This window comes from Moschus berezovskii, chromosome 2 (assembly GCF_049115385.1).
Source record: "Moschus berezovskii isolate FMDL1 chromosome 2, NW_MosBer_1.0, whole genome shotgun sequence".
In the NCBI taxonomy this organism is placed as follows: domain Eukaryota; kingdom Metazoa; phylum Chordata; class Mammalia; order Artiodactyla; family Moschidae; genus Moschus; species Moschus berezovskii.
In genome coordinates this window covers 111631267-111655408 of record NC_142461.1, presented here as the reverse complement: position 1 = coordinate 111655408, position 24142 = coordinate 111631267, and the positions used below count along the sequence as shown (strand labels likewise).

Below are 24142 nucleotides of genomic sequence, written 5' to 3'. Positions count from 1 at the left end.
CACCACAGTTTGGAAGCATCAATTCTTTGGTGCTCTGCCTTCTTTATTGTCCAGCTGTCATATCCATACATGATTACTGGGAAGACCATAGCCTTGACTATATGGAACACTGTCAGAAAAGTGATGTCTTTGCTTTTTAACACACTGTCTAGCTTTCCTGTCAAGAAGCAATTGTCTTCTAATTTCATGGCTATAGTCACCATTCGCAGTGATTTTAGAGCTCAAGAAGAGGAAATCTGTCACTGCTTCCACCTTTCCCCCTTCTATTTGCCATAAAGTGATGGGATTGAATGCCATGATCTTAGTTTTTTTATATGGAGTTTTAAGCCAGCTTTTCCACTCTCCTCCTTCACCCTCATCAAGAGGCTCTTTAGTTCCTCTTTGATTTCTGCCATTAGAGTGTTATCATCTGCATATCTGAGGTTGTCCTTACATAATACCTTCCGATGTTAAACAAAAATCTGTGACATGGAGAAGGGGATCAGATTCCTTTGATTAGTCGTAAAACCTCTTTTTGAGACAGAAGTAGGAGAAATATTAAGCTGGGAGTCCTCTGACCCAGGTTCTAGAACTGGCATTTAGATTAAGCCATGAGAGGAAGTGACATCACACTCCAGTGTGTGTAGCTTCTGAAAAGGAAAAAGGTGGGGCTGCCTGTCTGATAACTGTCCATTACTGATATTCTACCCCAACTGAGCACTGTGATTAACAGCATGACTGGGTTTCCAAGTTCAAATCCTGAGCCTCAACTGCCAGTGACTTTAGCCGAAGTACTTCACATTTCTGTGTCTTAGTCTCCTCACTCATAAAACAGGCATAAATAATAATACCTCAGAAGGCGTTTATGAATATTAAATTGGACAGTGTGTTTGCAGCAAGGTCTGGCACCTGGTAAATACCACATAGATGTCAGCTGTTTCTGTGAGTTTTTTTCTGGTGTGCTTATCTTTCTGTCTTCTAAGCAGGGTGATTATAAACCTGAACTGATTTAACATGGTACTAACTTTAAAAGCTAAGACAAAGGTTATATTCAAGTTTCACATGAGAAGGCAAGTCAACTATTTGAGAATGATTCTTACCTTTTTCCAAGTCCAATTCATCATCTTGCCTGGCTTGAAAAGAATATAAGGCCTTGCAAAGACCATTGCCGAGCTGGGTCACACCAGAGGCTGAAAGTTGGATCAAGTTTTAGTGACTAATGCTGGGTCAGTAGGCAAGATGAACACAGTGGGAAAGTGGTCTAGTTTTTACTACAAGGTGCAGAGCTTGAATATATTGAAATCTTCCCCGAAGGAAAGTTTATCATTGTACATAATACTCATTCTTTGATTCAGTAACCATTTCTGATGTAGGTACTATGAGAATGAACTATGTATATTATATACTCAAAAGCTATAATATAGAAAATAAGTCTAGAGACAGAAGTTATTGTAGTAGTAATAATAATGATGACAGCTTTAAATTGTTTTCCATGTGAATTTCACATTGGTTAATCTGTGTTGACCGATGTTGTATTTGTGTCTTGGAAAACCCACACTTGTTTTCCCATCAAGAATATATTGGAGCAGGAGCTTCCTACCATTATCCCCAGGTACTTAGGGAACTGTTTCTCAAATTGTGCAACCTTGGGTCTTTAATGTACAGTTGGACTACAATGGCCTGGGTTTGACTGAAACTCTTTTTTGCCAAGTTCTAGTCAAGAACCTAAAGAGTCAAGGTTATGGTAATACTATAGTATTAAATAAAAATAAAAGATAATGAAAAATAAAGGATAATGAAACGTGCTTGTGTGGATGGGGAGGGTTGGGGTGGAGGAGGGTTGAATGGTAAAAGACAGTGGGGATAGATGGACAAATGACCAAAGTCAAGTGACTGAGCAAAGCCGGAAGGCTTTGGGATCACGATGTTTCTCACACAGAGGACGGGGTTTCCATGGCAGTTTGGAGGAGGCTGTGGAGACAGGGCTGCAGAGCTCCTCACAGCGTTTCCAGGGTAAGCGTGTGGACAACAAATTGCAGGCTGTCTGAATAACACGGATGCTGGGGACTGGGGGTACCTTCCCTAAAACATTAGAGAATTCTTCCCCCAGTCCCCCACCTGCATTCTTCTTGAGTCCTTCCCACCTTTTGGATGACATTAGCACAGAAAGCTACACATTCTAATAAATTAATCAGTCCCGATTGAAATGTTAATTTCCTTGAGCCAATTTATATCAATGTGGTTCTGAAAATAAAATATAATTTTGGCAATGTGCTTTACTGATAGGACCCAGCCTCGAATTATTCTGGGCATGAGATTACCTGTAGACGAAGGACTTGGAATTCTCTGCCCATCAGAAGATGCCCTGTTCACAACAGTCTCTAATCTCTTCATCAGAACAGGCCGAGATATTTTTACAGAACTATGTGTCTGCTGCTGTTTGAATAGGGGGGAAAAGATATTTTAACAGCGCTATCAACAAAAGTATTTGAGAAAAGTAACTCTTCTGCAACTGTTTTCCTCAGGAATCTGTTTTTTAATTATTGGGAGAAGGATGTAAAGAAATCATTCAATACATTTCTAAATCTTACTATAGTGAGGTTTTGTTACTGAAACCTTAATATTTTCAGAATTAGACATTACTATATTTTATAGCCTGTGTTTGCAATTCTGACCTGCAGCCTTAAGCCAAATAATAACATTTACACCATTCCTTCTATAAATTCAACTTTAATTGGTTTTGATGCAAGTGAAATAATCGTGACTGTGTAAATGACTGAGACCCTTTTAGAGCTCATGTCTCAGAAAGAAAACTGTCCCTTCATCACAAGGTAGTTACAGCTCCCTCTTCTGGTAGCAAACGGAAAACAGCTAACTGTGTATACTCACAGGCTCATCAATTCCTAGAGTGAAACACTGGGAAAGCATTAACACATTTGTGTGAACCTTTTAATTGTGCTCACACATTATCAACATCATGTACTGTGTTAAATGGATGAGACTACGGCTTATCACAAAATCTTACAATTTAGGTCTGTAATAGAAATTTTACTATAAGAGCACATTCAAAGGATACAGTTAGAAAATGAGAAGGAAGAAGGAACCCAAAGTATTTTTAACTCATTAATTTACCTATGAATACAAAGAATGTGTTCATTTGTGTTTAGCTTTTGTTACTGTGCTCAAAAAATAATTAAATTTATCTTAAAATTGTGCAATTGGAGATTTGAGCATATGGCATATATAATTCATAACAGCTTTTTTGCCCTGATGCTGCTTTGAGTCATTCTACCCAACAAGGCCTGTCAAGAAATTATAACCAGCCTCTTAAATGTTTACCTTTTCTTTCCACTTGAAGATGGAGTTACTACAGGGATGGTTGGGTTGAGGTCTTTGCTCAAGTTCTGCTAACACAGATGACAGTTTATAGGAGTTTGCTTGCAGAAGGTCTAGTTTCAAGCTATTCTGTGGAAACAAGATTTGACCATATGAGTAAATTTCTAGAGAAGGAGGCACAACTCATTGTGGGTGGATAAAGGGATATCAGGATAGCTTCCAAAATGACAAAGAGGTTCAGAAAAGTACACATTCAACTCCTGTGCAATTCATTTGCAGAAAATGCAGGAGAGAAAAACAATGGACCCTTTAAAAATTCTAAAGAAAGCCTTAGTTGTTGAGTGCATCTTATTCTGGACCCTTGTAAATAAGGTAAATCAGAAAGCTTGATAGATATATTACCCAGCATTTTGTGACAAGAGCTTTACTTAACTTTCTGCTGAGGAATGGGAAAAAAAGAATAAATAGTAAGTGCTGATTGCAGAAGTCAGCTTTCAGGGGGCTTTGAAGAAAAGCAATGGAGCCATGGGCACTTAACATAAAGAAGAGAATTGACTCTTGTCAACAGAATCAAACTAAAATGATGTGTGATAGGGCTTTTGTTGGTGGTGTTATTATTTCTTGAAGAGGTGAGGTCTTATATTACCTAGAAAGTTTGCAGTAACGCTTCTGAAAACTAGAAACAATATTCTGGGCTATTTGAATATAAAAATAAAGAGTGAAACTAAAGCTATTAATCTCTCCTGTTTTCAATTTGACCTTGAACTTTTTATATTGAACCTTGAACTTATTTTATATAGACTTCTCTGTCAAGTTGTGTTCAGTCAAGGTAAATCAAATCACCGAATCTAAATACTGGAAAGAGTCTGCTTATCCAACATTCTCCTCACCATTGCCTCTCCCTTCTCCACATCTCCAGCCTGGGGATTCCTTTTTTTTTCTTTCTATTTTTTGGCTGTGCCACTCAGAATGCAGGATCTTGATTCCCCGACCAGGGATCAAACCTGTGCCACCTGCAGTGGAAGCGAGGTGTCTTAACCACTGGACTGCCAGGGAAGTCTGCAGCCTGGGATTCATAATCCTAACATCCCTGTCAGGGAGTCACAGCCATGGACCAAACACCTCCAATCGATGGGGAAGGGCTCTAGTCCTTGGAACAATTCACTGCACCTTGGAACAATTCACTTAGGTGGGCAGGTTCACCTAAGATGCAATCAAAAGCTCCTCCATAGCTTCTAGCCTTAGATCCAGTCTGCACTTGAGAACATCAAGAGCAAGTCTCTCTGTTCTGTAGTGTTCCTTCTGGTATCCAAAGACAATATCTGCCCCCAAACACTTCCAGTTTCTGCACCAGTTTCTCAGAGAATATGGCTTGCCAACATTCTCGTTTCAAATATGGCACTGGACCAAGAGCCAATGAAATAGGAAATAGAGATTCCCCTGCAAGAAACCTCCCCTGCCTAAGACAAAATCAATCTACCTCCATTACTGTTAATAGTTTCCCTCCACCAGATGTGGGGGTATATAATCTCTGACACAGATATCTGGCATCCACTATTTGAACACTCTTTGCTTCATTGCTAGATCCTAAACACCATAAATTCAGGGGTTAGATCATCTCCTATCTTGCATCCTCCACTGTGTGAATCAGGCCAGTTGTGTGCCCGGAAGATCCTAATACAAATTCTATATCAATGACAAAATGCTGTGCAAGAACCCAAAGAAATAAACTTATAAATTAATGCCATCATAAAATGCTTCATATGATTTCCTTTTGGTAAATATCATTTACACTGAATTAGTTAACCAAACATTTTATGTTGTCACAGAAAATGTCTTTCAGTCTGTTTTATAATTTTATAAAAATTGTAGCCATATGTCACTGCAAGGATATTAGACCTCTGTTTCCAAGTGAACAGAATTCAGGCCTGTCTTTTCACAAAAAGTGTCAGGTTTATTTCTGAAACAGCACCTCCACTAAAGGAAGCTGCTGCTAAAAAACAGATAAACAGTACCTGGCTGCATCTGTTTTTACCAAAGGACTATTGAAATTGTTCTTCGGACAGAATTTATTAGGTACGTACTTTTTACGAGAGTGTTAGATAGGCTACGTGCAAGGAAAGGAAAACTGGCTCAGCTTCCTGGATCCTTCAGAACATTGCTAAGAATTTAATCTCTTCCTGAATTCTTCTCAAATTAACCCCAATCAGCTTTCTCTCCCATCATAACAGAAATTGTGAACCTTGCCACACATAGGTCACAGTATTTGTTTGTTTTTATTCCTGTATAAAATTCATGGGCCTTTGCTGACTTTTTTGTATAATGTGGGTTCCTCTGAAGAGGTAACACTGCGCATCAGTTGCAACAAATGTCTGGGTGCTGCTGGAGTCCAGCCTTCCGGCAAAACGGCCTGGAAGTGCCTCTCCCTACCTCCACTCCCCTCAAAATGACCTTGGCCTCTGAAGTTTCTTTCCTTGTTTCCCTGGAAGCTCTCACACCCTAAACAGCCATCTTCCTTCTGTACATTCTCAGAAGACCCTGATGTTGGCTCAGGGATAAATGGAAAACAGCGTCTCTATAATAATTACCAGGATTTCAGCTCTCCTCTGCGCACTCTGCTAGCATTTTCTAAACACTGCTTCACCCTCACAAAACCCCTTTGAGGTAAGTACCAACATCCCCACTTCCAAGATGAGAAAGCTAAACCTGTCCCAGGTCCCTGTAACCGGCCAAGCTAGATCCGGATGCAGGCCTCCCTGAAAGCAGACCCTGCATTTATTTTCCAGTCTCATCTGTTAACGGAGGTAGAGTACACATGATTTCCAGACCTCGACTGAGTGATTCTATGGTGGGGGTGGGGGAGGGATTTTATTTTAGGCACGTTTCCCACCCCCCACCCCCAACTGGGAGGACACTAAAGCAAACATCTCTAAGTAGCTGGACTTTTCCAGATTCCTCAAACCACTTGTCAAGGAGCTGACCATACAAGCTCTCTGACTAGACTGTTCTGTGTCATGAGAAAGGAAAGGCAAACAGAGGTCAAATGGGCCAGAACACAGGCGTTCCCCAAATAGCTCCTTCATTAAATCTACCAAACTGCGCTCTGCAAATATTTACCTCGTCCATTAAGGCTGCTGTGCTTTTTTTGCTCTCTGAGTCTGAGAAGGAGGAGTGGCTGGAGTAGGCTCTCAGCATTCGTTCCAAGCCTGCAAGTGAAATCAGACTGCCAGTCACCACCATTGCTCAGTCCTGGAGGGGCAGGGGTTAAAGGTGGTTACACTCAGAGGGAGCCAGAGCCCAGAACTGATTCCTGGAGCATTTCCCAAATGGCTGGAGCTGTTTGTGTATGTAGTTGTTGCTAAATTTTACTGAATGGGTAACCTGTACCTTCATTTAATGAGATTAGAGAAATGCTCGTGCTTAAGGAGTCTTGATTGTTGTTCAAGATGAAAAACTCAAGATGAGCTTTTGAGTCCTTCTTGTAGATCCATTCTGTGGCATTCCCCTAACATTTACCATGATCTTAAGCTCTCCTCTGCTGGTATTTACATTTCTAAACATTTTGCTCCCTTGGATTTCCTATCAAGTATTACATTGCAATAGTGTTCTCTGGTCCACAAAAAACAAGCTCCACATATCAGAACCCAAGTATGAAATTGTTTTCATTATCTGGAGTACTTTGGAGCTTCTTCATGTTCTAACATACCTAATCTCTAAGCATAGGATTTAATTTGAATGATTTTCACATGGTTCAGGGAGTTGGTTTAAAAACAATCAAGTGGTGATCATTCTGTAAAGTACAGAAGTGTTGAATCATTAGTTGTGCACCTAGAACTAAGACAGTGCTGAATATCAATATACTTCAGTACAAAATCAATTAATTTAAAAAAATCTTAAATCACCTATTAACACCCCTCCAATGGAATAATATAAACTAATATGGGAAAAACAAATAAATGGAAACCTTGTACATAGGAGGTTTTTGTTGTTTAGTTGCTAAGTCCTGTCTGGCTCTTTGTGACCCAAGGACTGTAGCCCACTAGGCTCCTCTGTCCTTGGGCTTTCCCAGTCAAGAATACTGGCCTGGGTTGCCATTTACTTCTCTAGGGGGGGTCTTCCCAACCCTGGGATTGAACCTGGGTCTCCTCCATTGGCAGGCAGGTTCTTTATGACTAGCGCCACCTGGGAAGTAAACCACCTAGGAGGTTTACTATGTTTTAATCCAAACTACTCGTCCTACTCGTCCATGGGATTTTCCAGGCAGGCGTACGGGAGTGGGGTGCCATTGCCTTCTCCAGGGGAGCTTCCCAACCGAGGGATCGAACCTGGGTCTCCTGCATTGTAGACAGACGCTTTACCATCTGAGCCACCGGGGAAGTCCCGACTAATTGTCCTTCATATCAGCCAATTTCAGAAACAGAGTAAAATGCTACATTTCTAGAAATGGTGGTATAGTACCTATAAAAATCTCACAGATGGACCAAAATGTCATGTTTAATTTTTTTTGCTCTCTCCTTTGAGAGAAAAATTTTCTTTATTCACACAAATTAGGTCTGACATTTGGTCCCTTAAATGAGATGATCCCTGAACCAGTCAGCAAAAGCAGAAGCACCACAATTCTGAATAAAACCTCAGGATAGAAGACTTTCCCTCACCAGGCCAATCAAAGAGATAGTTACATACCTTCTTGGTCTCGCGACGCTTTTTCAATATCTTTTTGCAGTCTCAACAGTTTTGATTTTATTGAAGATGTCTGTCGCTCTTTACTCATTGCATTTTTAGGATCTTCTTCCTTTAGGAGAAAAGAAGGAAGTTTAACAATTTAAGTGGGAAAAAGGAAGAGTTGCTACTCCTGCTTGCACTGAGACTGTCCCTGCTACATTCAAAGTTAACTTAACAGAAGGAAAAATAAATAAATAAAACCAGGATAGCCTTTGGTTTTCCACAGATAGATTTACCTTTTCTAGACCTGTTTAATAAAAAGACATCTTGCTCACAACTGGTAAGTATATAGCCAAGAACTTACTTTAACGGAAAAAAATTACCCTTGGAAAGTGAATGTTACTATAGCCATTTCATAGGAGTGCATGGCTCACCAAGGTCAGGGGCATGAGAGCTTTAAGAAGACTAGCTGATTTAATCAGGACCTTTCAGTTGCAGGGAAGGAGGGCAGAGGTTACTCCTTGCAGGAGAAATGGCACAAGCAAAGGATATAGGGAGGATTTGGGTGAAATAAAAAATAAACATACCAGTTGCTTGAGCAAATATAGTGGAAGAAAAAAATTATCTAAGTAGTTTAGGTCAGATTTGAGGACTGAAGTAGAAATTTTATCATGTAAATTGAGAACTATTAACTATGTAAGAGCTTTCATAAGCATTATTTCCAGAACTGAAAAAATAAAGATGTTAGGACACAGTGTAAATGCCTAGTAACAAGTCAAAGAGCAAATCGTGTCTGACTCTTTACGACCCCATGGACCGTAGCCCACCAGGATCCTCGGTCCATGGGATTTTCCAGGCATGAATACTGGAGTGGGTTGCCATTTCCTTCTCCAGGGGATCTTCCCGACCCAGGGATCGAACGCGGGTCTCCCGAACTATAGGCAGACGCTTTACCGTCTGAGCTACCAGGGAAACACAAATGTCCTACAGTGATATGCAACTTAAAATGATTAAAACCTTTGTGTGCAAAAACAAAAAGGTGTTAGGTCTGGTGGTGGTGCCTGATCATGAATGCAGTAGAGACACAAATCCTGGAGAAAGAGGGAAAACTGATGACTGAAGATGGAAGTGGAAGAGTCACGACTTATCTGAAAAGGAAGGAGAAAGACTGGGACCCTAAATACTGGTGGAGAGATTAGCTTCAGAAAGATCGTCCTAAAGAAAGGGAAGCAGGACAATTTAGAGCAAAGAGAATACTGTAATAGCCTTTATAAGAAAATAATGAGATTAAAATATTTAATCTATATGCTGTGTTCAGTTCAGTTCAGTCGCTCAGTCATGTCCAACTCTTTGCGACCCCATGAACAGCAGCACTCCAGGCCTCCCTGTCCATCACCAACTCCCGGAGTTCACCCAAACTCATGTCCATCGAGTCGGTGATGCCATCCAACCATCTCATTCTCTGTCAACCCCTTCTCCTCCTGCCCTCAATCTTTCCCAACATCAGGGTCTTTTCAAATGAGTCAGCTCTTTGCATCAGGTGGCCAAAGGAAGTTTCGGCTTCAACATCAGTCCTTCCAATGAACACCCAGGATCTCCTTTAGGATGGACTGCTTGGACCTCCTTGCAGTCCAAGGGACTCTCAAGAGTCTTCTCCAGCACCACAGTTCAAAAGCATCAATCCTTCTGCGCTCAGCTTTCTTTATAGTCCAACTCTCACATCCATACATGACCACTGGAAAAACCATAGCCTTGACTAGATGGACCTTGATTGACAAAGCAATGTCTCTGCTTTTTAATATGCTGTCTAGGTTGGTCATAACTTTCCTTCCAAAGAGTAAGCGTCTTTTAATTTCATGGCTCCAGTTACCATCTGCAGTGATTTTGGAGCCCAGAAAAATAAAGTCAGCCACTGTTTCCACTGTTTCCGCATCTATTTTCCATGAAGTGATGGGACCAGATGACATGATCTTACTTTTCTGAGTGTTGAGCTTTAAGCCAACTTTTTCACTCTCCTTTTTCACTTTCATCAAGAGGCTCTTTACTTCTTCTTCACTTTCTGCCATAAGGGTGGTGTCATCTGCATATCTGAGGTTACTGATATGCAGTATCATCCTGGAATGTGAAGTCAGGTGGGCCTTAGGAAGAATCACTATGAACAAAGCTAGTGGAGGTGATGGAATTCCAGTTGAGCTATTTCAAGCCCTAGAAGATGATGCTGTGAAAGTGCTGCACTCAATATGCCAGCAAATTTGGAAAACTCAGCAGTGGCCACAGGACTGGAAAAGGTCTGTTTTCATTCCAATCCCAAAGAAAGGCAATGCCAAAGAATGATCAAACTACTGCACAGTTGCACTCATCTCACACGCTAGTAAAGTCATGCCCAAAATTCTCCAAGACAGGCTTCAACAGTACGTGAACTGTGAACTTCCAGATGTTCAAGCTGGTTTTAGAAAAGGCAGAGGAACCAGAGATCAAATTGCCAACATCTGCTAGATCATCAAAAAAGCAAGACAGTTCCAGAAAAACATCTATTTCTGCTTTATTGACTATGCCAAAGCCTTGACAGTGTGGATCACAATAAACTGTGGAAAATTCTGAAAGAGAAGGGAATACCAGACCACCTAACCTGCCTCTTGAGAAGCCTGTATGCAGGTCAGGAAGCAATAGTTAGAACTGGACATGGGACAACAGACTGGTTCCAAATAGGAAAAGGAGTACGTCAAGGCTGTATATTGTCACCCTGCTTATTTAACTTCTATGCAGAATACATCATGAGAAACGCTGGGCTGGAGGAAGCACAAGCTGGAATCAAGATTGCCGGGAGAAATATCAATATGCTGTGTACTATATAATTTTTTTCTGTACCTTTCATTCATGTGATTAACAACTCTATGAAATTGGCTTTATTTTCCCCATTTTACCTGTGATACTCAGAAATAAATGAAGGCCCAAGACTAAACAGCTAGTAAGTAATTACTCCTGAAAGCCAACTTCTGTGACTCCCCAGTCTCCACCAGTCCACTCCATCACACATCTGCCTTAGGCTGAGGCTCAAGCTGACTTTACCCCCACAGGTGGGCTACGAGTTTACCAACTGCAAGGATGCCTCAGTCCAACCATCAACCCTTTCTTGCTTGAGGAATGCACATGATAATCTGAATTCCTTGTCAGTCCAAAACTTCATTTGGTTTCTTTGGGGATGTCTATTGTTTGCAAATGTATTTCCAGGGATAGATTACTGCTGGATCAACTTGAGATAGCGTAGACTGCCATCATTAACTTTTTAAAATTTGTTCTTTTCCAAAAATTTGTCAGAAAGAAGATCAATACCAGAGGTGGCATTTAAACCACAGATACAATCTTTTGAACATGGTCTTTACAGTAAACTTACAAATATTTTTCACACTAATCACCAGCCCTTCAATATTTACACTCAGATTGTTTTCCTGTCTTACCCTAGTCCGTGTAAATTTTGTAGCACTCATTAAAACCCAGTCTACACTTGTTGCTAATGACTATAAAGTTAGATTTTGGAGGTGTTTTGCTTTAAGAATATTGTTGCTGTTGTTCAGTCACTAAGTCGTGTCTGACTTTTTTCTGTCTCAGGGACTGCAGGACACCAGGTCTTCTTGTCCCTCATTATCTCCTGGAGTTTGCCCAAGTTCATGTCCATTGAATCGGTGATGCTATCCAACCATCTCGTTCTCCCCCTCCTATCCTCAATCTTTCACAGCAGGGAAAGATTCAGGGTGTTTTCCAATGAGTTGGCTCTTCTCATCAGATGGCCAAAGTATTGGAGCTTCAGCTTCAGCATCAGTCTTTCCAATGAATATTCAGGGTTGGTTTCCTTTAGGATTGACCGGTTTGATCTCTTCATAGTCCAAGGGACTCAAGAGTCTTCTCTAGCACAATTGAAAAGCATGAAGCATATTAAGGATATTAGGACAATCTTATTCTCCCAGTTGGAGAATCAGTCCATTCTCTTAGACAACACACATAGTCATTAGTTCTGGTGCACTGAAACAGCATAGAAACCAAAATTTCCCTTGGGCACGTCAATTAAAGACAAACCATTGTGGCTGCTTCTTTATGTTTCAGTAGGACCTTAGTCCGGAGAAGGCAATGGCAAGCCACTCCAGTACTCTTGCCTAGAAAATCGCACGGACAGAGGAGCCTGGTGGGCTGCAGTCCATGGGGTCGCTACTAGTTGGACACGACTGAAAAACTTCACTTTCACTTTTCACTTTCACACATTGGAGAAGGAAATGGCAGCCCACTCCAGTGTTCTTGCCTGGAGAATCTCAGGGACGGCAGAGCCTGGTCGGCTGCCGTCTATGGGGTTGCACAGAGTTGGACATGACTGAAGTGACTTAGCAGCAGCAGCAGAACCTTAGTCAGATTTTCAAGGAGAATGACTCTTATTTTATTGACAGGTTAGCTTATAGAGGTATTTTCACAAGAAAGTAATAGATATATTTTATTGTACGTTGTCTCATCTCAGGGATCACCTACACTATTTGGAAGAAAAAAAGTACTTTCCCCATATAATCAAATCTTCCTTGTCACTTTCATCTCTATCTTTGTTTCTGCTTTGAACAGACATTGCTATTGCTAATTTACTTTGTCTTTCACAGGGAGCTCTGATCAATACTCTGTAATAACCTAAATGGGAAAAGAACTTGAAAAAGAATAGATACATGTATTTGTATGACTAAGTCACTTTGCTGTACACTTGAAACCAACACAACATTGTTAATCAATTATGCTCCAAAAAATTAATTTTTTAATTAATATTTGCTTCAAAAATAAAAAGATTCAGTCTAAGATCCTCTTTGACTTTCTTCCCTGGCAAAGAATACTGAAGACATGTTTTCATCACCCCATCTGTAAACCACAGTTTTTAAACTTATGCAGACTATAAAAAGCCAATATTTTAATTTACAAAACAATGTTTCTTTTACAATTGCTCTCAATTTTTTTAAAAATGAATCCCTCAGTATGTGACTAAGGTTCCCCACTAATGAAAGCTCCTACCATCCATACTTACAAAGTAGTCAGTTAATAGGAACTCGGATTTATTTTCTGTAGACGAAACTATGGTTTCTTCCATGAGAGCCTGGATATCTTTTTCGATGTCTATCTTGCTGATGGCACAGTGAATCTGCGTGTGGCACTGCAAGGCCAAGGAAAGCAGAACAAGGTTGCAGAAGACACGTTTCCTGCCAGTTCTGACCGTACACACCAGAGACGGCAAATTCTCTACTACTCACTGTGGTCAAGGTTTGGCCAAAAACCGAAATGTGTTGGGAGTACTGGTTTAAGTTATTACATAAGAGTTGAATTCTTTCCTTCTCCAGCTCCAGGATGCTCTGAAAGGATAAAAAATGAAATTACATCAGCCCACTGTTATATTTACAAAACTGAAGGCGCCCACCAATCACTAACACACTGAAGAAAGTCTGAGTGAGCCGTCCTGTTCGTGCCTCTTGATCCAAACTGAAGAGGGGGCAGGCTCCCAGGACAGGAATGGATTTGGTGTCTGTCTATTTATCCTCCATTAGGATAAATTTCAGATTCCTTGGTGGCTCAGGGGTAAAGAATCCACGGCAATGCAAGAGATGTGGGTTTGATTCCTGGGTCGGAAAGATCCCCTGGAGGAGGGCATGGCAACCCACTCCAGTATTCTTGCCTGGAGAATCCCAGGGACAGAGGAGCCTGGTGGGCTACAGTCCACAGGGTTGCAAAGAGTTGGACATGACTGAGCACGCACGCATGCAGGATTGATTTCACTCTCATACTTTCACCATTTTTTCTAGGCCAAAATGCACACAGGTGGATGCCATAGGTTACCTGATACTCACAAAGAAGGGGGAGAAAGGAATCATTTGAAATCATTTGTGCATTTCAGAAAAAGAATGAAGCCCAGGAAAAGCCCTTCTGTATTTAGGAAATGCAGTCAGACACTAAATATTTCTAGAATTGTTTGCAGCACATACAAGGCATTCTGTTAGTCTTTGCAGGGACAATATGATGAGATACAAATTCTCTTCTTAAGGAAGCTTATGTGACAAGAACAGAACCTTAAAGTCTGACCAAGTCATTTTCCTGGCCTTGGGGTACAGAGACCACTCTTTGAAGGTGGGCATACAGCATTCTCATCTTGTGTGGGATGAAAAAATTTCACTCTTGGGGTTTTAGTTGGTTTGTTTTTTTAACTGGGAAGAATAAATGAAATTAGGGAGGTCACATTTGGCTTGTCAGCCATTAACATTTTAGAAAAAATTAGTTATCAGGCTCTTGCCACTCACTGGGAGCCAAGCTGCAGACTGCTTATTTTAAGGAAATAGAGAAGTTCAGAGAAGGCTGGGTCAACTGGAATATGCACTGTGGATTCCTAGGCTATGTTGGGGACTGCAGGAAGCTGCTGGGTATGTGCCCCGATACCCGTGGGTTTGACAGAGGTGGCAGGTGTCCAAGACATAATGCCTTGTTCTGTTTCTGTAAGGATAAGGCCAGGCTTTCCCTCTTTATCCAGCGGCTGGACTGGTTCCTCTCATACCTGCCATTCTGCCTCACCCCTTCCCACAGTAAAGAGCACTCAGCAAGAGTCCTTCATGAGGAAGAACGCTGTCATGGGCAAATCAGTGGCTAACATTACCCAAGAAGTAAGAAGGGTGGACTGTATTCAAGGCCTTAGGTGGTGTGGGGGTGCAGGGACATCACAAAGGCCACTGGTTTCTCTCATCCTGCTTCTCAGCACACCTGCAGGAGCCACTGGCCTGTGCAGTACAGTGTTCCTTTATATCCCTGTGTGGAGACTGCATTCATATCCTGTTGTTATTTCACCTATGGTATATAGTCATTGGAGAAGGCAATGGCAACCCACTGCGGTACTCTTGCCTGGAGAATCCCAGGGACCGAGGAGCCTAGTGGGCTGCCTTCTATGGGTCGCACAGAGTCGGACATGAATGAAGCAACTTAGCAGCAGCAGCAGCAGCATATAGTCATTAAATTTTTTTTAAAAATTTGTGTAACTGTTGCGTAAAGCTTAACATTTTCACCACTTTCAAGTGCTCAGTTCAGTGTCATTAAGTCCATTTAAATCACTGGGCAACCACTACCACTATCCATATCCAGAATTTTTTTCATCTTGCAAAACTGCATCTCTGTGCCCATTAAACAGTAACTCCCCATTCTCCTTCCCCTCATCATCCCAGCAGCCACAATTCTACTTGCCGTCTTCTATGAATCTGAAACTATCCTAAGTATCTCATCTAAGAGGAATCATACAATATTTGTCCTTTTGTGTCTGGCTTATTTCACTTAGCATATAATCTTCCAGATTCATCCTTGTTGTAGCCTGGGTCAGAATTTCCTTCCTTTTAAGGGTGAATAATGTTCTGCTGTCTGGACACACCACACTTTACTAGTATACATTTTAATGCCACTATTAAATGCACGTGGTAAAAGGCTGCAGTAACTGTGAACATCTATGTCAACCACATGCAAACTTTGATCCTGTGCCAAGGGTCTTGACTTTTGAATTGGGAAGCCTGGAGCTCTGCTCCCTAAGACCATCTTCCTTGTCTAGTCAGAATCTGCACAATTTTTGTAAGTCAATGGGAATGAAATACCTTTTGTTTCTGCTGTTGGTCTCCTGAGTCTTTCTCCAAAATCTCAAGTGCCAGCCATCTGAATGTGCCCTCTGTCTTCCAGATACAGGATTAAAAACCCATAAGAGTAGCCTATTAAGTGTAAATGCTTCTTCACAGGGCACAAGCTATACGCCTCCTCTAACAAATATGTAAAATAAACTCTGCTCAATGTCTTGGACCACAAGTGAGACCGTTTTCATAAAGAAACAGTCTTTACCTTATAGAAAAAGATCTGGAAAGCAGCTGTTATAGTTTAGCACTATGAGCAAAGGACAGGATGGAAAACAAAAGCCAGGTTTGGGAAACACACTGAATCCCCGCTGGGCAGCTGTTTCTTTACTGTGACAAATGCTGAGCCACTAGCATCAGTCTGAGACTAGAATAATCCTGTCCCTTGCTGGCAATAGTAATATTTAACAGATTTTAATTACATTTCAGGGAAATCGTTAAGATGATCTATGTTTGCTCATGAAAAGAGGCTGAGATAAATTCCACTGTGCAAAGGGGAAATCCATATCTCGTTTAATGAATTATTGCTTTCTATTATCTTGTTCTTTTTGTATAAAATAGGGTGCAGAGAAGCAAGAGACTCTGGAGGACCTCAAATTTTCCTCATGTGCTTTCACAACAGCACGTGAAAGGAAAGTGCGATCAAGGAGTTATCAAGGAAGAGCAGATGGAGAGGTTGTCTGGGCCCAGGCCTCATGATAATTCACACTCTTCATTCATTCTGTTCATTTCCGCTGTTCTGGCCTTCCAGTTAGGACTACCCAGGGAGCTTGGAGGGACTTCGTTTTCATCTAAATTGTTTTCATGAAACTGATCAAAGAAATATCTTGCTTTTTCTTGAGCAGAAACTCTTAAACTTTACTATGCATAGCAATCACCAAGACCCCTAAAATCATTCAGAAGTGTGACTCATCTCATGTAGGCAGGCACTCAGAAATCTGCATTTTTTTTTTTTTTTTTTTACGTCTAAAACTTCTCATTCCCAACTCAGGGCTTAAGAGTCAGTTTATCCTCAGTTTATTTATTTTGACTGCCCTACACAGCATGTGGGATCTTAGTTTCCCCACCAGGGATCGAACCTGAGGCCCCCTGCAATGGAAATGTGGAATCTTAACCACTGGACTACCAAAGAAGTCCAGGAACCTAAATTTTAACTAGCACACTAGACATTGTTCTGGGGCCATAAAGGGCTATAAGAAAAAACATTTTAAAACCAGTTCTAATTCTTCCACCCAGAGAAGACCCCTGTTAACATTTTGATGTATTTTAGTCTGTTGAGGTATACATGTATGTGTGATTTTATATTTCTGGTTATCAACCAAATTATTCAAATTGGTATACTGTTTTTTCACTTAACATTGTACATAAGCAGTTTCCAATGCTATTAGTTTCCCAAACACTGTTTTAATTAATAATCCCTTGTATAGAATGTCTTGATTTATTTAGCCCTCTTCTTAACATTGGCCACTTGTATTGTTTCTTCCCTTTTACTTTTAATGTATTTGAATGGAAATATGTGTTTTGTTTTTCATTTATTTCCTCAAGATGGATTTATGGAAAGGAAATTAGGTTTTCAACCGAGGTTCTAAGAGAGAATTAAGCCCTAATGTCCTAAGGCATCTGTTTTCTGCATTGAGTTACTATCTCTCCATTGCACCATCCTCTGGGAACTGAGAAAACAGCCACTCACATTATTTTCTGTGTTCTGTGGTTCACATGAGGAACACTGGTTGAGAATGTGAACATTTTTAAGATTCTTTGCACCTATTGCAAATGGTTTGCTAAAATAATTCCTCAAGTAAATATTACCAGTACCAAACATTTGATTTATAGTCATTTTTGATAGAGTGGCTATTACTGTTTTATTTTGGCCTCACACATTATTTTATTTTGCACATTTTGTAAGATTTTAGTTCCTGACCAGGGACTGAAGCCAGGCCCACATCAGTGAGAACACAGAGTCCTAACCACTGGACCACTATGAGATTCTTGAGTGGCTATTATTTTCCAAACAATATTACAGGTTATTTTTGCCAGCTGAATTGTTTCTTCTTGGAAGGTAGGAAGCATGGCTTGAACATATAATTATGAAGTGATGACTCATTTTGACATGATTTGTGGAATTGGTTTCATTTCTTAATATTTGCACTTGAAATTTTATAATATTTTTCACAGTATCTAGTAAACTGCCTTGAGCATGGTTCAGTGAATGTCCTCTGAAAGAATTTGTGAATCCAATCTGGAGAGTCAGACTGGACAGAGGAAGAACAGCTGGAGAATGGAAGAAAATAATGAAATGGAACAACCCTGGTGGACCCATTTCTGTCTCCCACACTTCTAATAAATTCTCTTTTAATTGAGTTCAGCCAACTTCCATTATATGCCTTCATGAATATCACATGTTATTCCTATCATTTGTAAACAACAGAGAATAAGAATACACAGTGAAATATGTGAATCAATGACTTGTTGGTATAGACTCAGTATGTACAAGCCAAGGAAATACTAAGGAAAGGATCCTTATTGGTTAAGGTGAGGCAAGGATGACTCAACAGGAATATCTCAAGTGGGGCATGGTTTGGCATTCAGGGGGTAGAGGATAGCTCTAAGCCAGAGGAGAAGTTTAGAACGCAATAGAACTCATGTGAGATAAGAGGAACTGTGTGAACTCAAAGGAAGAGGGAGTCAAGTTCCAGTGTTCTCCAGCATGGTGGGAGCAACAAACCAGGAAACAAAAAAGATGAAACCTTTCTTTTCCTTATGGAGATTCTGGCTTCTAGTAGATTCTCCATGTGATTTGGATTCTCAAAAAGAGAAAAAAAAACCTAGGGTCTTAAATATTTTTAAAGCTGAGCTGAACAGAGGTTTTTTGAAATATAAGTAAATGTACATCTTGTCACCATCAGGAAGACCTTAAAAGTGAAGAAGATAATGTCTATGATGTTTCAGCGTAAAAGTAGGGAGTCCTGACAGTGGGGTGTGGTGGGAAGATAAGGTGGAAGAAGACCCTAAAAGGAGAAAAAGACACTGAGAAAAAGGAAGGAGAGACCCAGTAAGAGCCTCTGGTAAGGGTAGTTAGTAACAGCTGCATCTAACAACCTTGAAGGCCAGCTCGGTGTGCACTACGCCAGGATGTGTGCACTACATCCTGTCAGCCATACAGTGAGAACCACAATTATCCCCCATTGCTGTGAGGTAGAGAGGAGGGTGAGATGGATGGAGACAGAGGTTAAATGTTTTTCTCATAGCCCTTGAAGGGTGCCTAGGAGCAGCGATTTCTCTCCCACGCAAAGCCTCCTTGGAAAAAGAAAAACAAAAAACCGTGAAGGCTTAACTTACCTGGAAGCAATTTTCCAGTGTGTTCTCCCACTTCAGTCTGGTAGAACAGCTTGCCACGTTTTTTTGGTAGTAATTTTCATCTTCTTTCGATAACTTCTCAGTTGATTTTTTCAGTTTATTGAGGAGCTAAAGTAAAACATCAGAGTCACAAATTCAGGAACACATTTATGAAAGTCCTTGGTAATTCCAGAGAAAGAATTACATGATCCCCATGATGAGTTTCTCATCTCCCAGCTAAAGTCACAAACAGTAACAATAGATGACAAAATCAAACATCTTTCTCAGAAAACAGGGATGTCAGAACTGAAAGGAAACCTAAGGCCCTTTCAATAGGATTCCTTCAATTTTTCTATGAGGAAATCGAGGTCTTTAAATACGATGTGATATGTCTGCTTTCATCAGATGAAGCCAAATGACAGGTGAGAAGCAAGTTCAGATCAGGAAGCTGCAACTCCAGACTGCAATCTACTGGTGATTCTGGTACTCTTATTTAGTAAATTCTTTAGTCCTCGGCATTTCTTACTGGCACAGGTAGAGATCTGTACAATTCGATAATTTGTAGAACTAGCATTAGGTCTGGGACATTCTGTCACTTCACTTTCACTACATAAATTCTGCAGTATAACTCTGGAATCAAACATCAGGATTAGAGTCCTGGTTCTAACTGCCAGTAAGTTACTTAAACTTCACAAGACACATTTTTTCTCATCTTTGTGATGTGGACAGCGATACTCCCACTTCATTGTATTGTTTGTTTACTGGTTTTTTGGTTTTTTTTTTTTTTGCTTTTGGCCACACTGCCTGGCATGTAAAAACCTTAGTTTCCCGACCAGGGATTGAGCCTGCTCCCCCGGCACTGGAAGCGTGGAGACGTACCCACTGAACCGCCACAGGGAAGTCCCCACTGTGTTGTCTTGAGGAGTCCAGCGGGTGATGCAGGTAAGGGACAGGGCACACTGCTCAAAATTTATCAATGCCACAGCACTCAAAGACAAGTGAGCGTTACTATTACTAGTGGAGAGCCTGTGGTTGTTCAGTCACTCAGCTGTGTCCGACTCATTGCGAAGAGCCTGATACATGCCATTGTTCACTACGAGTCATGGACAGCTTGACAGATGCTTTCCTACATTTGTCAAATGGGAAATCTCCAGTTTTCCATCAGGGACCCTGATTCCCAATGATCTGCACCTTAACAAAGAGCCCCCCCCGGCCAATCACCCAAACTGGCCATTCTGATGGTAAAAATCAAAGTAATACAAAACTCTCTGGACCAGGGTAGCTTGAATTGAATTCTCAAAATCTCACATCTTTGAGAAAGGAAGAAGTTGCATTATATGAAGGATTCTTAGACTTTAATACGCCTAGGAATGACCAGACATTCTTGGAAATTTTCAGGATCCCACAAGTAGCAATATTGATTCAGTAGGTCTGTAGCAGGATTGGGAAATCTGGATTTTCATTGCCTCCTCAGATGATTCTGATGCAAATGGTCCCCGAATCACAGTTCAGGAGCACCAAGGATTCCTCTGATTTAAACAGTTTAAGAGTTTCAAGGATAGAGATAAATGTTTTTAAGAATGCCCCTCTTTATGTTTAAGGACATTTTGACTAACATTTCAGTAATGAACATTCATCCAAAATGCTGAATGTTAACACCATTCAATTTATTATTCCAGTTCACATGCTGGCCATTCAACTGTCCTTCAGCTCTGATGTATGGTCTACTCAGGACATGGTTGGTTTTGCATATCAAGCATAATGAGCCATTTATCTATAGAGACATGAGCTTGTGAATTTTAGCCTAATAATGATACAGAGAAAGACTTGAATGTGTACCATGGCTATACTTGGCCAAGTCATTGTTCTCTGGTTCTTGTTGAGTGTGCCCAGGTTCCTAGTAATAAGAATGGAGTTGCCGCGAACGAAATGGACAAAACAGACAACACAAAAGACAGACACACAAAACTCCGGCCGGAGGAGAAAAAGATCCGCGCAACACAGGTTGCGGTTTATTTTATATTTTCCTTTCAGTAAGGCAGGGAGGGAGCGACAGCAATCTCTCTATTACCATACATGGATACAATTTTGCATTTCAAGCAAGCAGATTGGTTACACGAGGAGCTAGTAAGCTGCCGCATCATCTATCTAAGGAGCCTGCCCAGAAGCCCTCCCTCATCCAGCTATGCAGAAGGGCGTATTTCCCTGTTTTCAGGAGAAACACATAACAGAGAGCTTTATGTACAGGCTCCTTGGTAGAATATCTTGTTTTCAAGCATGCTCTACCCAGGCATAGTGTTCTGTTTTCAGAGACATCATGCATCCCTAATCTGATTTTCCAAATATCATCGCAGCAGCTCCTTCATGGAGTCACTTTGGAGGTGACAACTCATGTTCATCAGCCTGCACTATAGAACTATTGACTAGAAGTTTCTGCTCAGCAAACTTATAGCAAACAACTCCAAACAGATACAGAAGAATGGAGACTCATATATTCTAATGTGAGAAAAATTTCAGAAACTTTTCTTAAATTTGTCAGATTAAATACTTTTTCTTTGCTCTTTTCTTTCTCTTGGAACAAACATCTCATTCACTCATTCATTCATCAACGTTTCTTGACGCCGCAACTGTGTCATGTACTAGACACTGGGAATAGATAAAGGAATGGATAGGCTCCTTCTCTAGTCAGGGACCAACACAGGCCATTGCTATTCTGTGTGATAGATCGCAGGATGAAAGAAGTAGTCAGGTATCACAGAATGACCCCTGTGTGAATAAACCTAAAATGAAAGTAGGAATCGGTTAGGTAAAATAGCTTGACGTGATATGAAAAAAAACATTTTTGGTGAGGCTGGAGCACACAGTTTGAGAGGGAGAACAGCAAGTGAAAGCGCTGACGAATTAGGCAAGGATCAAGTCAGGGAGGGTCTTAAAGAGCCACATAGAGGAGTTGTTCTTTATTCTGAGGTCACCTGGGTGTATTTTAAGGCTTTTTAAAGGAGAATGATACACTCAGATTCAAGTTCCGGAAAAGTCAGCCTGGCCTGTATATGGGGAAAAGATAAGGAGAGGCAACACTGAAAGCCAAGGCGCCGGTTTGCCAACTGGAGTAACCCAAGTGGTGACAAGTAGTAACCAAGTAGTGGCCTGGGCGAGAGTAGTGGCTGTGGAGAGAAATATGCGCAGATAAATTCAAGAAGCACTTAGGTTAGGACTTAGAGTTGGGAGGACATGGTGGATGGTAATAGTCAAAGATATAAAAAACAGAGGCATAAAAAATACTTTTGGTAGAGGGAAGGGATGGTTTTGATTTTGGATATTTTGTTTGAAGTGCCAGAGTGCAGTTTAGAAACTGGTTTGGTTTGGAGCTATAAACTGGGGTATCGTCAGCAGAGACACAGTAGATGGAGCCTTGAGAAAATATTTGTTGAATACCTGTTGTTATTGAGCCCTTGATACTGAGAGTACTGTGTCAGACTCAAGATACAAGCCGAATAAAACAGAATGAGGCCCAGGAGGGATATCATCAGGCACAGCAATACAGACAGTTCAGGCAGAACAAGGGAAGTCCATAAAGGAGCTTAAGAAAAACTTGACAGGAAAAACAAGAGAGTAAGATTCGTCGCAGTTGAGAATATTTCTAGAAGGGGAAATTCAATGGTGATTAACGCTTCTAAGAAATTAAATAAAGTCAGAACTGGAAAGCACCCATTAGCTTTTGCAACAAGGACCACATTGTATTCAAGGGTAAGAACATTCCTAGCAATTTGGTGGGGAAATCTTGGTTGTTGCTTTGAGGAGTGAACAGATGAGGAAGTGGAGACAGCCCTTTCAATGAATCTTATTGTGAAAAGAAAGAGGGACTTCCCTAGTGGTCCTTTGGTTAAGACTGCGCTTCCAGTCTAGGGGGCATGGGTTCAATCCCTGAGCAGGGGTGGGGGCTAAGATTCCACATGCCGCACAGCACAGGCAAAAAGTAAAAACATAAAGAAATAAAGAGATGAAATGTGGAGAGGAACGGGACTATGGTCATGGAGGGCGTCTCCCTGACTCTTTCTACTCCCCCAAGATAGAGGGAAGTTGAGAAGGCTGACGGGAAGCAACTCTTCGAGAGGAGTCTGTCTGAGATCAGGAGAGAAGGGAATAATCAAGGGAAGGATCACTGAGAGGAGGGGGGCTAGGAGTCAGAACGCAGGATGAAAAACTGGCCTGTCCCACTGCACGTAGGACTTCAGTGGGCAGCTGGCCGTGCTGACCGCTGTGCTCTCTGTGACGCTGTAGGTGAGATAATCTGCCAACAGTGGAGGATGGAGACCGAGCAGTGAGACAAGTGAAGATGCAGATCAGCTTCTGGGGAGAGTCAGGGTTGCTGAGCAGGAAAACAAGAAGGACTGACCTGGCACCAAACCAGGCCAGGTCAGGTGGGAGATCATGGGCAGGACTCTGTGAGATGCAAAGATGAATGCCGCCTTAGGTGTTTAACCTTGGGACTAAAAATGAGAAAGCTACCAGATAAAGTGATGAAGGCGCTAGGAGTCTGTGATGTAATGACAGCCAAGGGCTATAGTTAACAGGACCAGCTGGAGAAAGGTGGGGGCAGGATCACAGACTTCTGCCTCCCAGGAAAGCAGCTAATGAGGGAAGGAAGCAGAAATTCAACACTTAGCTGCCCATGCTTTCCCCCTTGTTATTCCTTGACGTCAATGAAGAATAGCTTCTAATGAGGGCCCCGAATGCCTACAGCAGGGTCCCAGAGCTTAGGTTTTAACCTACTTTGGTTTTGCCTCCTCCTTGGAAGCTGTCTCATTATTTAATCCTTGTTATTATGATCATTTCAAACTGTGAAGATTGACACAAGAACCTTGTAAAATCTTGCTAACAATGAATTTAAGTTATTCAGCTAATGGTTTCTCAGGTGAGATAGAGTTACTCGGTGATGACAATTCTTGTCTTCCTTTAAGGATGTTTCGGGTTGCAGTGTGTGGCCTGAATTTCCTTCGAGAGAGCCCATCTTTAGGGGAAGATAATGACTATTTCAGAGGTTTCCAGTCTGGGGCACACACCACAAGGGGTGTGCAAGATAATTAGTATCCCAATAATATTTGTGTTCATTTCTGCATAAAGAGAGTGTTCCAGCTTGCTCTTAGTCAATATATGAATTG

General features: G+C 41.2%; 1 protein-coding gene across 3 annotated transcripts in view; it reads right to left on the bottom strand.

Moving 5' to 3' along the window:
• The window catches only part of NOSTRIN (nitric oxide synthase trafficking), a 76428-nt gene that overhangs the window by 7708 nt on the left and 44578 nt on the right, over window positions 1-24142 (bottom strand). For 2 of the 3 annotated variants that reach the window (XM_055397575.2, XM_055397577.2), the window contains exons 8-15: window positions 18984-19109; window positions 13251-13349; window positions 13028-13153; window positions 7999-8107; window positions 6433-6521; window positions 3319-3444; window positions 2301-2415; window positions 1080-1169 (exon numbers count right to left, since the gene is read on the bottom strand). In XM_055397575.2, the coding sequence (XP_055253550.1) occupies window positions 1080-1169; window positions 2301-2415; window positions 3319-3444; window positions 6433-6521; window positions 7999-8107; window positions 13028-13153; window positions 13251-13349; window positions 18984-19109 (880 nt within the window). The remainder of the gene's footprint in view (window positions 1-1079; window positions 1170-2300; window positions 2416-3318; window positions 3445-6432; window positions 6522-7998; window positions 8108-13027; window positions 13154-13250; window positions 13350-18983; window positions 19110-24142) is intronic. The other variant, XM_055397576.2, reaches the window with a different exon arrangement.